Source organism: Ptiloglossa arizonensis, chromosome 8 (assembly GCF_051014685.1).
Source record: "Ptiloglossa arizonensis isolate GNS036 chromosome 8, iyPtiAriz1_principal, whole genome shotgun sequence".
In the NCBI taxonomy this organism is placed as follows: domain Eukaryota; kingdom Metazoa; phylum Arthropoda; class Insecta; order Hymenoptera; family Colletidae; genus Ptiloglossa; species Ptiloglossa arizonensis.
The window spans coordinates 8,540,044-8,553,807 of NC_135055.1; the positions used below are offsets into that span (position 1 = coordinate 8,540,044).

Sequence of the window (13,764 nt, forward strand, 5' to 3'; positions counted from 1 at the left end):
TTCCGACGTTAATTCGAATTTGCATAGACGCTTACTAAAAAGCGCCACACCCAAAAGACGTACGATGCAAAGTGCATGTCGTTTCAAAAAAATAGACCAAAGTCGAAATGTAAAGAATCGAGAAATAACTGTACCAAAAAGTAACGAATCAAAGTAAAAAACCTGAAGATATTCTATGAAATATTCTATGCACGGTGAAGAAATGAATTTTACCGCATTAATTCAGTTTTACGAAATAAAAATCAAAAGTCGCTGGTTCAATTTAACGCGTTGCCTTGATAATCCTGTCTTCGTGGTTGTCGCTTGATTCTTCAACAAAGCACTGGTTAGTCCGTTTTCATGTGTCGATTTCTTATTATTAAACGGTCCTCGAACGTTTCGTTACTCGTCTAAGACATTTCCCTAGTTTCTAGGAACCAGTTTGTACACATTTGTTGGGGGTTAGTCCGAAAAGTGATTTTCCTTTGTGAGTTCGCCTTGAGCCTATTTTTATCCCCGGACTCACACAGGTTTTCTTATTGTTGTCGTTATCATTATCGTTGTTATTGTTATTATTATTGGCAATATTACCATATTTGGGAAACTGATCTAATAATCTTCTAGAATCGTAATAATTCAAACGTCTCGTATTAATGAGTCGATTATTTAAAACAGACCGATCGGGAGAAGTTGTGTACAATTCTGTGACTTGTACCGTGTTCGTAACAATACGTTACGATAATTGAACATTTCAAATATATAAAAAAGATTTATGTAGTTTTAGAAGGTAGATGCTCGTTCAACGGTGCTATCCGTAGTTCCATTACGAGTTGGATTACGCGTAATTACGGTACTGATGAATGGAGGCAAGTAAGCGTACGTTCCAAACTGAGATTTTTACAAATCGTTTAATTAATAACTGTTTCCTTCTTCGTAAATATTTACAGAACTTGATACCGTGTAGCAAATGTGTACAATTATGTGTCAGGCAAAGGTGAAAAGTAGGCACACCTGCTCCTTTTAAAATTTTAATGGCTATTTACAACCATTCAAGTTTAATGAAATGTACATTGGTCTATTCAGAAATGTTTAACCTTGTTATATTTCAAGAAATACCTCATTTTTGTTTAAAATCATACATTTCTACAAAAACTCATGTTTTTTAAAAACTATACAAGATAGAGAACAATTTACTCCCAAATTCATGATTGAGGAGAGAAATTCCGTAAGAATCATCCAATGTATAGATGTTGCAAAATAAGAAAAATATGTTTATTTATCGGATAATATAATCTGAAAAAGAAAGAAAATGTTTATGGTTTTCGTGGTATTTTGATAAAATAGACACTTTAACCTTTTGAATGTCGTCTCTTATATCGTCACTTTCGCCTTTCATAGTTATTTATTTTTAATAAATGCGATCCATTGTATCTATTAATTGAATTTGTGACATTTATCGAATAGTACGAAAGTAAGGAAAAATTGAATAGCTTTATCTTTGGTTTTCTTCTTTCTATAAATTACAAACATCGATGTATACATCTTACAATCACAACGAGGCAAGATGTTCAACTATAGACATTTCCATTTACGATGATCGTAATGCATCGATTACACGATATTAGAAGCAACGGTCTCGTAATATTTTTATAATAAATAACTTACCATTGATCACGTGTACGTTCACGGTGGCCCTCTTCGCTACAGTGGGCACGCAACTGTAGTTTCCAGAATCATTGGGCTTTGCATGAGTGATATTCAATCTGTAATAAAGCGAAAACCCGGTACTTGCGTTAGTGAAAAAATATTTTAACCGTATTTAAGAAATATTGCTTTCAGTTACCAGTTACCAATCTATTCCGCTAATCGTATCCATGAGAGAATGTTACATGAACGTAGGTTCGCAAAAATAAAACAGTAACGTAACAGGAAAATAATTTTTATCGTATTATGTTTAACTTTTTTATACATTACTTTTTCTAATCTTCTATGAAAATTAGGTTACATATATACACGTAAGAAGTATTATAGATAGATATCTCGCTCTATTGGGTGAAAGTTAAGATTTATTTTGCAATTCTATACGAAGAAATTTTAATTGTTTCGATAATATAGGTTATACAGTACTTTGTTAATAGAAGTATAATCAGTATCGTGGCAGTATTTTGTATATTTGGATGCGAATAATATCCCAAAAGATTAGGTTCTTTGCCAGTTAAATTGAAAACACGTTGATTATTTATTTTTAATATTCAATTCTCCTTATTTTTTCATCGAATTAAAATATTCCTACACAAGTTCAATAATGTTTATTGAATGTCTTCGACAAAGATAGAGTCGCGATCAGGATTAGCTATCACTATTTGTATTCATCGATATTAAAATTGCAATCTTTATCGTCCAAATTGGACAAAGTGGAATCGTAGATCTTTTTTTTTAAATCGCATTTAATTTAAAAAGATTTTGTGTTATAAATGTAATTTAGAACTTTCATGGAACACTATTTGCCAGATTTATTGAAAAATAGATGTGGATGCATTGTGTAAGTAGAACATAGTTGAGGGGAAGGAAGAAAGTTGAACAGAAACTGCATAGAAAGTAATTAGTAAAGTATTTAAAGATTAAAAAGTGGCACTTGTAGTTTTCGTGATAACAAGTTATCTACTTGACATGACTTCGTGTTATTAATAAATGCATATAAAGTGTTTTATTCGATCAAATACCAATGACATTATTAATGATATTGAACAGTGTTCTGGATGAAAGTTGCATGGTCACGAAAACCGTGCGATGAGGTTTGTACAGGACACTGTGTACAGTTGATATTAATGTTTAAGCAACATACTAACAAATAGTAAAAGTATACCAAGATAAAATCTAATAAACGCTCGTGCAACATTTTGCAAATTTGTGGCCGCCCGTCGATTAATTTATGCCTTAATATAATTTGATACATTTTGCAGCTTGGTTTTAATGGAAATAAATTAAGTTATTTCTGACGTACAGTTTTAAGGTAAGAACGTAGATAGAAAATCTGTAAATAGATTTTACTAGAATAGGGTGTTGTGTTTATACAAGATAAATGAACAATAATAGAGTAAACGATTCTTATTTTTCAAACCGGCTTACCTTTAACGCAAAGGGTTTAGATACCTTTTTAATTTATCAATATAGGTACTTCATATTTATACGAAGAATTTCTTTTTTCTCAATAGGGAATTTTTCAAACCAAATAACACTACTTTCTTAGATTTACTCCGTTTATTTATTTTATCAGTTCATAAATAGGTTCTGTTATGCGTACAATTGTGGACATTTGAAACTACGATGACTTCAAACATCTCTATTGGTTTTGACGACATGAAGGAGTGTGCGAAGAAAATATTGTTTAAAAAAGCAAGAAAGTTGAATTTAGCATTTCAAAATCTGTGAAATTCTGAAAAGCGAGTTTTGACGGAATGTAATAAATTTCCGAGACAGAACAAACTTTCGATCTCAAGATCACTTTAACGAAGGTAATCTTGATCTAAATCATTAAATTAGTCCCGATCTTCAATAAATCACCGTACACAAAAAGTATATGCATTTCTAGTAATTATACAGCCCCAACTGTACAAGATTTTATTACACGAAGTTGAAATTATTAGGCTCTAATTTTTACCCATTGGAAAATTATTGGAAGAGGCACAAGAGACAACAAATAAACCGATAAAATATTATAAGGATCACAAACCATAACCTGGTTTAGAGTATCGAAGATTTCGCTTAACGTAGGATGAAGTCTCAGAGATTCGACGCAGAACTTGGTTGGTAATTGACTGACTTTATTCAATAGATGGTGTACTTATATACAGTTTGATATTGCTAGTTTCGACGAAACTTGGGGAGGGCCTTACGTGGAATCATAATCTGCAGGTGATGAAAGATCGTACGAGGAATATAGTCTGTGGGTGTAACAAGAACTCTTAAGTAGAATTTTCGTGCAAGTAGTTTATCGTGCAAGGTATGCGGATGTATTGCCTGGGTCACACCAGCGTTGCTATTACTGTATCACATCATTAATAGATCAACTGATCTTACTAAGAGCATTTAGTGTTTGTTAAACATCTTATTTTCATTATATCGGCTAGATTCGTATTAATAGAAATAACATATTCTTTTATCATTTTTGTAATTCAGATACATGTATTTATTTGTATTTCGTCATTTTTTTGTACTGTACGTATCTATAAGCATACTTATTTGTATGAAAATAAAATACTTTTAGTAGAGTACTTGAGTTTATAATGTTTTACTTAGATGATTCAATTTTTTGCTACAAATATTTCATATTTATAAAGAAAATAATATTACAGCGTTATAATAACACAGTGAAACATGTGGAATTTCGATTTGCAACATCCATTGGACGATTCTTATACTATTTATGGTCCTAAACACGAATCTGGAAGCAGAATTGTTCTATTACCCTCAGTTTTCGAAAAACCCAGGATTTTCGATAAAAATGATGTATTACGTGAAAATTAAAAACGATAGGGAGTTCGGTTTGGTCTTGAATAATACAGGAGAGTTTTTCGAATCTAATCATACAAGAGTTATTAATTATTGCTGGTCCTAAATAGTTATAGATGACCGTCAAAGTTTAAAAAAGTGTCGATGTATATAGTTCTTACAAATTATTTTTGCGTATTTATGAAAAGTTCGTTATCTAACACGGAAACTGTCCACAGGATTAGATTCTGTAGACATTTTTGAAGAAGAAAGCACTCAGCAGAAACGGTTTTCAGTTCGAACAGACCGATAAAATAACCATCCGCAACTCGTCCATAGCGATTTGCCGCTATGCGTCTCGATTTAGTGCCGTAGCTATGCATTAACTTCGTTTTTTCCATATACATCCTTATAACAACGAAGTTGTAAATTGAACATTAATTCCAGCACTACAAATACATTTGTCCACTTACTTTTGGCAGTAATCCTTTCAATATGAAATTTAAGAAGAATATTAAAAAAAAAAAAACTAATTTCATTTAATAAGTTTGTTGTGGTCGTTTCTCCTGGAAAATAATTTTTGAAACATACACAATTTCCAAATGTAAATATAGCTTTACAACTCTCATTAAAGCTGAGTTTGGATAAAGATGCATCGCGACACTTGGGCTAACCCATCGCAGGCATTGTTCGAATTGTTTGCGTTAGTTTGTTCGTGAAGCCATCCTTTGAAGATAAAACGTTCTGTGAAACGTATTGTGAACTTAACACAAACTTAAACGTGTTGTGAGTTTAATTTCGAGCTGGACGATACGATTTGAAATACATCCTATTTAAGCCTTTGACTACAGCTAAATCTACAACGTTGTGACGGGATGCACTCTACGGTGTCATTTATTAGCGAAAGATTCGAACTGCACTCGAATCTTGACCAGTTAAAATTAAAGGTAACGATGGATTGGTGAGTGTTGTGACGATTACCTAATCCAAACTAAGAACTTTACTTTGTAAAATACTTGGAGTTGCAAAGTAATGGAAGGTTTAATAACAGCGTAATGACGTGCCGAAAATTAAACTTCAAAATGCAGATTGCCTTATTCAATCGTTTGGCAGGCCCATATATACAAGCTGTTATCTTATAGGAATGTTCTGGAGTGCTGTGAGAGGTGCAGGCTGAGGAGTTTCGCATGGTTAATTTCTGAGTTGGTCTTATCGGGAAGGCTTTCCTCAGAGTTTAAGTCGGGAGTCGAGATGCACTGGCAGTATTTCGGGTAGTCCTAGGCAGTAGAGCTTTCTTGGAATTCATATCGGGAGTCGTCACACCCTCGTTGCTAGATTCACTTTGATCTTTCAAAGCGTAAAGTCCGTTGTTTGATAGGGTCGAGCGGGATGTCTAAAGTTGGTAACATCCTTCTGGACTGTGGCAAATCGTCGATCTGCCTTGGTGTGTTATATGATTTTCGTTGAAACAAATTTTAAAACATAAATTTCTGGGAATACATTTGCTAAATAGATCGAATAATTCTATTTTTCTCAATCCATATGAATATATCAAATCTAACGAACACCACGTTATTATATGTAGTACGTTAATAGTTGTTTCTCTTAGTGTTTGTGTTCTGTACGGGAGTTTCTTTTCATAGATTTTGCATTTGAGTATCCATGTGGGTTAATATTATTTTATCATCTTTGAAGTTTGGAATAAATTTTTGAAGCTTAAGAGATCTGATCTTTTAATACGTGTAAATTACTTAGACAATAGTTAACATTCAAACTGTAAGGTATCTGTTCCAATTTTACTTCCTGGATTTCTCCTCCAATCTTTATTACATCATTAGAGTACAATTGGACTCACTAGTGATTATGGATAATATGCTAATTTCGAAATGGCAAGTTGAAAGATATAAAAGTTAATTCTTTTATGTGAAATACAGATATTGATCATTTAGTTGGATCAACGTTTAGTTGTTTAAGTAATAAATTTTGACAACTTTTTGTGTGATAATTGTATCGCTACAATATTCGTTGAGGTAAGTTTGATCTGTTATTATATGCCGCTTCTTATACAATATCATGATACAACACGGCGCGACAAAAGCATTTTCAAAAAGTTTAGATATACCATAATATTTACGAATGTTTCATTTTCTCTCTCCTAAAATGAGGACAGTTTAATGACAGATTAGTTTTCTTTTAGTTATGATGATATTAAATTAACCAAGATCCGATAAGAGTTCAAAATTTCGGTTCGTTCATTCCTTGTGGCTAATAATTAAGTTAGTATTGATTATGTCGTTATATGCTTTCATATTTGTTTGTATCTTTAAGGAATTAAGGTCCCTTCAAGACTTTTATAAAATTTGATAATATGATCGGTACGGATGGCGAGTTGTCGGAAATGCAACAAATTGATATTGCATTTTCAATCTAGCGGCACTAATGATTTTTAGAAGATTTTAGCGTCGAAGCTAAAACAAGATTTACGTATCAATGATTAGATTTGGGAGATAAAGGGGGAAAGAAGTCTTTACAGATTGGGATCATACGTCTGGTATGGATGGAGAACTGTTGGGAATGCACGAAATTGAGATTGTTAAGCAGTTTCAAAGAATCCAGTGGCATTACAAATTAACAATCGGAGGTGTCAATTAACTTCGACCAATATGATTACAACAAAGTCAAAGTAAATGAGAAAAGTAAACTTAAGCCAGTCTTTGGGGCAGTAAGTCTTAGACAAATTTGATTTGGGATAAAAATTTGATTTGGGGTGAAATGAGCAAATATTCACCGAAACCGTTCGTCTTCACAGATTTCGCAATATCTTCATGTTTATTTATCATAATTATTAACAACCGTCGTAGGACCATAGTTTGAATAATTATTAACAATCTCCTAGTATAAACAATGGCTTAAAACGTCATTTAGTTGAAATATTCTTTGTTCGCGAAGGAATTTTTCGTTGAGATTCAACTGACATTCTCAAGGCTACACGTATTATCGATTCACAAGTGTTCATCACGATGATTTTTCTATCTAGAAAAGCGATTAATTGAATTTCGACGCTTTTAAGTAAAAAATGCAACTTCTACGCGTATTGTGTGAATTATAAGAATTAAACAAATGCTAAATTAATGTATTTAATAAACAATTGTTACTTTCCATGTTTGAAACATTAAGAAACATTATATCTCGAAGCGCGATCAAAATTCATTGCTGTAGGCGAATCGATCATTTTTAATGCATAAATAAAGATGCACATTGTTCGATTAATATTGGGAACATGCACGAATGTTAATAACAATTGCGGAAATGAACAATCATTTACCGAAATCGTTTGCTTTCGCAGATTTCGCAATATCTTAATGTTTATTTTATCATATTTATTAACAACCGTCGTAGGACCATAGTTTGAATAATTATTAACAATCTCCTAGTATAAATAATGGCTTAAAACGTCATTTAGTTGAAATATTCTTTGTTCGCGAAGGAATTTTTCGTTGAGATCCAACTGACATTCTCAAGGCTACACGTATCGATCATCGATTCACGAGTATTCATCGCGAAGATTTTTCCATCTAGGAAAGCAATTAATTGAATTTCGTCGCTTTTAAGTAAGAAATGCAACTTTTACGCGTATTGTGTATATTGCAAAAATTAAACAAATGTTAAATTAATGTATTTAATAAACAATTGTTACTTTCCATACTTTGAAACATTAAGAAACACGTTTATACCTCGAAGCTCGATCAAAATTAATTGCTGTAGGCGAATCGATCATTTTTAATGCATAAATAAGAAACACATTGTTCGATTAATATTGGGAACATGCAGAAATGTCAGTAACAATCGCGGAAATGAACAATCATTCACCGAAATCGTTTAGTTTCGCAGATTTCGCAATATCTTGATGTTTATTTATCATATTTATTAACAACCGTCGTAGGTTCGTAGATTAAACCATTACTAACAATGTCCTAGTATAAATAATGGCTAAAAAGCCATCAATTCGTTGAAATATTCGATTCAATCGAACAAAAACAATCGAAGTAACGGTAAGTGACCTTGTGGTGGGTATATAAGGAGCCTCCGGTTAACGAAAATTTTACTCTCCCGGGAGCCTCGGAGGCGGACGGATGTCTTCATTTTGGTCGTATGGAAGGGGGAACCCCCCCTCTTGGTAACCGGTACTGACCGCCGGTAGGCGGTGGTCAGTACTGGCGACCATTCTCTCAATCTGTTCCTTTTTTTTTTTAATTTTTTCTTTGTTTAATTCATTTTATTTGTTCTCTGATTTTAATTTCTACTTGTTTTTCCATGCTTTTTTTTCCACTAACCAATTTCATTTCTATTTTCTATCATGCCTTGATTTCAGGTTTCTCTTAGTTAAGCTTAGACTAAGTTATTTTCTTTGTTTAACATTTATGAATTTAGCTCCTTTAGATAGATGTATCGGAAAACGAAGAACGAAGAGGACTGATGTATTGCATCCTCCACGGGACTGTTAATTCTAAGTATAGACTAAGTTAGTTTTAAGGCCACCATGTACGAATATCTGTGATCTGCCGAGCAATTATCCAATCTTTAGCTTATTTTTGCTCGCTTGCTCGTTTCTCAGTCCGGCCACCTCTGCTTGTTGCATAAGCAAGTGACCGGCCGTGGAGGTGGACCGAACGGTCGATCGCCGTCTCTTCTGGTGCGTCCGCTTTGAGAGAGAACATGCTGTGAACACAGGGGCAGGTGTTCGCACCGGTCCCTGCGGAAGCCCCTGTGCCACAAGACCCTCTCTTCGTCATCCTCCGTGAGTCAGGTCCACGCTCTGCGTGGCTCCTGGCTACGGAGTTGAGAGAAACGGGGCACTCCAAGGAGTGGACGGCGTCGCGCATTTCCTTGAAAATCGGGCCCACTGAGGGGAAACGGGACCGACCTAGTAGGAACAACTCCACGGTTCGCGTCGCGTATTCCCCAATTTTGCCTCATTTTTCCATAATGTAATTGCTCGGCAGAATCAAACGAGGAGATCGAAGGAACATTGATTCCTTCTATCTCTGCAGTTAGAATAAGTTACTTTTAAGGCTGTGATCTGCCAAGCAATTATCCAATCTTTAGCTTAATTTTGCTCGCTTCCTCGTTCCTCGGTCCGGTCACCACTGCTTCTTGTACAAGCAAGTGGCCGGCCGTGTAAGTAGTCCGAACGGTCCATCGCCGTCTCTTCCGGTGTGTCCGCTTCCAGAGGGGGCATGTTGCGAGCACAGGAGCAGGCATTTTTGCCGGTCCCTGCGAAAGCCTCCAAAATAAGACCCTCTCGTCGTAAAGATGGAGAAACGGGGCACTCCTCTAGGGGAGTGGTAGGCGTCGTTCGTTTTCTCTGGAATCGGAACCACGGAGGGGAAACGGGATAGACCTAGTAGGACCAACTGCACGGTTCGTGTCGCGTCTTTCCCAATTTTTCCATAATGTAATTGCTTGGCAGAATTAAACGAGGAGATCGAAGGAACATTGATTCCTTCCATCTCTTTGGTTTAGTATCTTCGTTTGTATCGCGTGTCGAGGGAGATCGATGGAACTTTGATTCCATCTATCTCTCTCCGGGTCTCCGTTCGCAGCAACCTCCACGTGGTGAGACCTGGTAATCGGTATTATTTGCGACGAACAATAATTGTTGGTCGCGGCTAGTACCGAGCTAATTGGCTGCGAATTTAGAATAGTTAGTTAATATATAAGAAACAATTGTATACTTTAAGAAACAACATTTTTATAATGCGTATGGAAGTTTGAGTATATTAATGGTAAGGAAAGAATGTAATTGTAACTCCGATGTAATGATGTGTTTGAATAAATTCATTTTGAGTAAGAACAGAAGCTTTCTTTTTGCCTATTATTTGTTTCCACTTCCTTAACCGGATCCTAACACACTGCTAAAACTGCTTAAAACTATACGTTTTCGATTATCATATTCTCCTGATACGGCAGTCCAAGATCAGCGAAAAATCTAGCAGAAACTCAGAAATTCATTCGAAAATCTCTCAAAATTGTAGTTCGCCAAAATTGTATTTGGGGAATACAAATTATTATTCAGCCATGTTAATTAATCTGGATAAATTCAATAACATTGAGGCAAAAAATAAGTAGAGAAATGACTTTATGCTAATGGAGAGCTTCGAGGCAGCAGGTCTTAGTAACATTGTTCTAGAGGACATAAGAAATTCGGAATATACAATATTGACTCAAGTGTAAAACCTGCCTTATCAATTATAACGAACATATTACTTGTCTTTGGGTCTCATAGGAACTGGTTGGAATCCGGAAGATGGGTTTAGAGAGGATAAGAATTTTGTACTGCTCAGGTATTGGATAATTTCGTTTGGAGCAAGTTGGCTTTAAATGGTCGACTTATGTTTTTAAATATTTCGGTTTTTTTGTCCAAAGAAATAATGGAAAAGGGATTTCTATAACTAAGAAAATCTCCTTTACCTGTGGTTCTTTGATCCATGATTGTTGATCGATCGGTGTGACACACGCAGCCCCTCAGGTTGGAAGTTCCGCAGAATTTCCTTAGTTGAGTATCCTCGATACAGTTCTTGTGGATGCTGGCTGGTTCGCCAAAAATGTGACGGGGTGCATTCTACGGTGTCACCTATTAGCGAAAAATTCGAACCGCACTCGAATCTTGACCCGTTAAAGTTAAAAATATTGATGGATTGGTGAGAGACATGACGACCACCCAATCCAAACTAAGAACTTTACTTTGTAAAATGCTTGGAGTTGCAAAGTAATGGAAGATTTAATAAATCTAGCCATTTCTTGTAGGAGTGTTCTGGGGTGCTGTGAAAGGTTAATTTCTTAGTAAGTCTAATCGGGAAGGTTTTCTCAGAATTCGAGTCGAGAATCAAAATGCACTGGAAGCATTCTAACAATAAGTAGTCGTCACAAGGTCAAGAGATTTTTCCATTGCTGATCATCCATTGCTGACGGATATAACTCTTATATCATTAGATTCGGAAAACTCCTCTGTATTATTCAAGACCAAACCGAAGTCCCTATCGTTTTCAATTTTCACGTAATACATCATTTTTATTGAAAATCCTAAGTTTGTACAAAAATGTGTGTTTTTCGAAAACTGAGTGATAGAGCTATTCTGTTTCCGGATTCGCGTTTAGATCCATAAATATTGGGTTGTTCGGAAAGTCATTTCGTTTTCCAAAATGGAGAATATATAATTTAATAAAACGTTTATACACTCTAAAAAAATCGTGTTTCATTTTCACCAAAAAGAAAAAAAAACGAAATGACTTTCCGAACAAAATAGGATCACCCAATGGATGTTGCAAAACAATAGAAAAGTTGTAATTTGTTCTATTCTGTAATCAGTAACATAACCATCCTTCGATAATTTATATACGTTTCTAACTTGACGTTCGCGAACTCTATAGCTGCATCTCAGTTTCTATTTCCAGTCACGCGATAAACTTCTACACGTGCCTAACTTAGCCGATAGTGATAAGGTACCTGTGTAAGGACACAACAGTCCCATTTCCGCTATAACATTTTAACTTTTAGGGCAGTGACCAATTTCTAGTACGTCAATGGGAATTATTAGAGCGATTCGATATCACGATCGCTGTTCGCTATTCTAAGGCCCGCGACTTACCGTCTTCGTCCAGAGAAACGCTGTTACAATGTCTTTACGCTCGACCACACCCTAAGGTACGCGATACACCACCTTTCGTACAGAGATACGCAATTTCAACCACTGACCCGAAACACGCTATTACAATTACTGCTCCGTATCCAAGGTAACGGTCTTTCTTATACCCCCAAGTCTACGTGACTTGTGTTCCGCGTCTTGGGTTAGGTCGAGGGCGTAGGCCGACCGTGCTGGCTGACTCAGGTGATTATCAGCCGGCAACCAGCCGATGGGCCTCGATTATGTTCGAGTCGCGGGAAATTCCGTGGTCCCATCGGCTACACAGATGTCGGTATAATCCTCGACTAGTCACAACCCCCGCAAAGGATCTCTCGTACCCTCGCTTGGCACACTCTCTCTCACACGCACACACGTCCCTTGTTACCGTCCTACATTTATAATAGACGCGTTTTACATATTCAAAAAAAATTCATATAGCTTCTCTAAACATTTTAAGTAAAAGTTACTAATTGATTTGAGAAATAAATTGTTCGAATAAAAGCTTTTCACTTATTATGCGCTTTCAAATAAAATACTAATTGTAGGTGAAACTATAATCAAACAAAATTGACAAATCTTGTACGACGCATATGTAACACTCAAAATCTTAAACGGAGGCTGCATTTTTACCACAGAATAACGCGACTATTGTCATTACTGATGGTTTACAGTGACCAGGCTCGAGACTCGAGGAAGTTCATGCGTTCCTAACCTCTTGAAACAAACTCAATAGCTTAGACCGTTTCTACTATTGTAAGATTATAACGCGTATACGAAGGTTTGTTTCTGAAAGAAGATGGACAATGTTCCTTTGGGTATTCTTATTTTTATGTTCGACGTTCCGTCTTTTCCGGCCTCATCGTCGCAAAACAGAGTCTCAAGGCCCATAATGAAACTCTAAAGGAACGGGCCTAATCTATGAGAATTGTGCTGAACAGTACAAAGAAAGAAGTCTTTCAAAAAGCACTCTAATAATAGAAAAATCGTCGAGATAATCCCCCCCCCCCCCGCAAAGGAACTACTTTAAAGGCAAATTTCGAATTAACAAATTAAGTTGTTCTAATATCAATGTGTATAAATACAGACACAGGGAGAAGTAGGGGTCTATAGAATAATAAGCAAGGGTTGGGCACAGTTGTTTCTCCTGAATTGTTTAAAATACTTTTTCTACGTTTAGCATTCTAAACAATATCTTACTCGGCAATAAAAAAAGTTTTCATTCCAGGTGGAGATATCAATGAAGAATGAAGAATGCTTTGTCTTTTTATTTGATGCTTTGTCTTTGTCTTTTTATTCGATGCTTCGTCTTTGTCTTTTTATTCGATGCTTCGTCTTTGTCTTTGTCCATTCTTTTCGTGCTATGTTATATATTTTTTATTCGAATCAAATAACGACGTCTAATGAGCGTGCTTCGTTCTGCGCAACAAGGTCATTCAAATAACTGCACGCCACGGTTAACTTATATTAATATTTTAGTTATGTCGCGGCACGTTCGGTATGTAATATTTGTCACCTCCATTCCGGTGATTTTAAATTTGTGATAAAGTAACAGTTGGTTCCCCATTGAACAACAATGTCGATTATCGGAACAACGTTAAAACAAGTATCCT

At 35.5% G+C, this 13,764-nt stretch overlaps 1 protein-coding gene across 2 annotated transcripts in view; it reads right to left on the reverse strand.

The window, feature by feature from the left end:
• The window catches only part of Dpr1 (defective proboscis extension response 1), a 524,933-nt gene that overhangs the window by 26,011 nt on the left and 485,158 nt on the right, over nt 1-13,764 (reverse strand). For both annotated transcript variants that reach the window (XM_076318179.1, XM_076318178.1), the window contains one exon: nt 1,645-1,742. In XM_076318179.1, the coding sequence (XP_076174294.1) occupies nt 1,645-1,742 (98 nt within the window). The remainder of the gene's footprint in view (nt 1-1,644; nt 1,743-13,764) is intronic.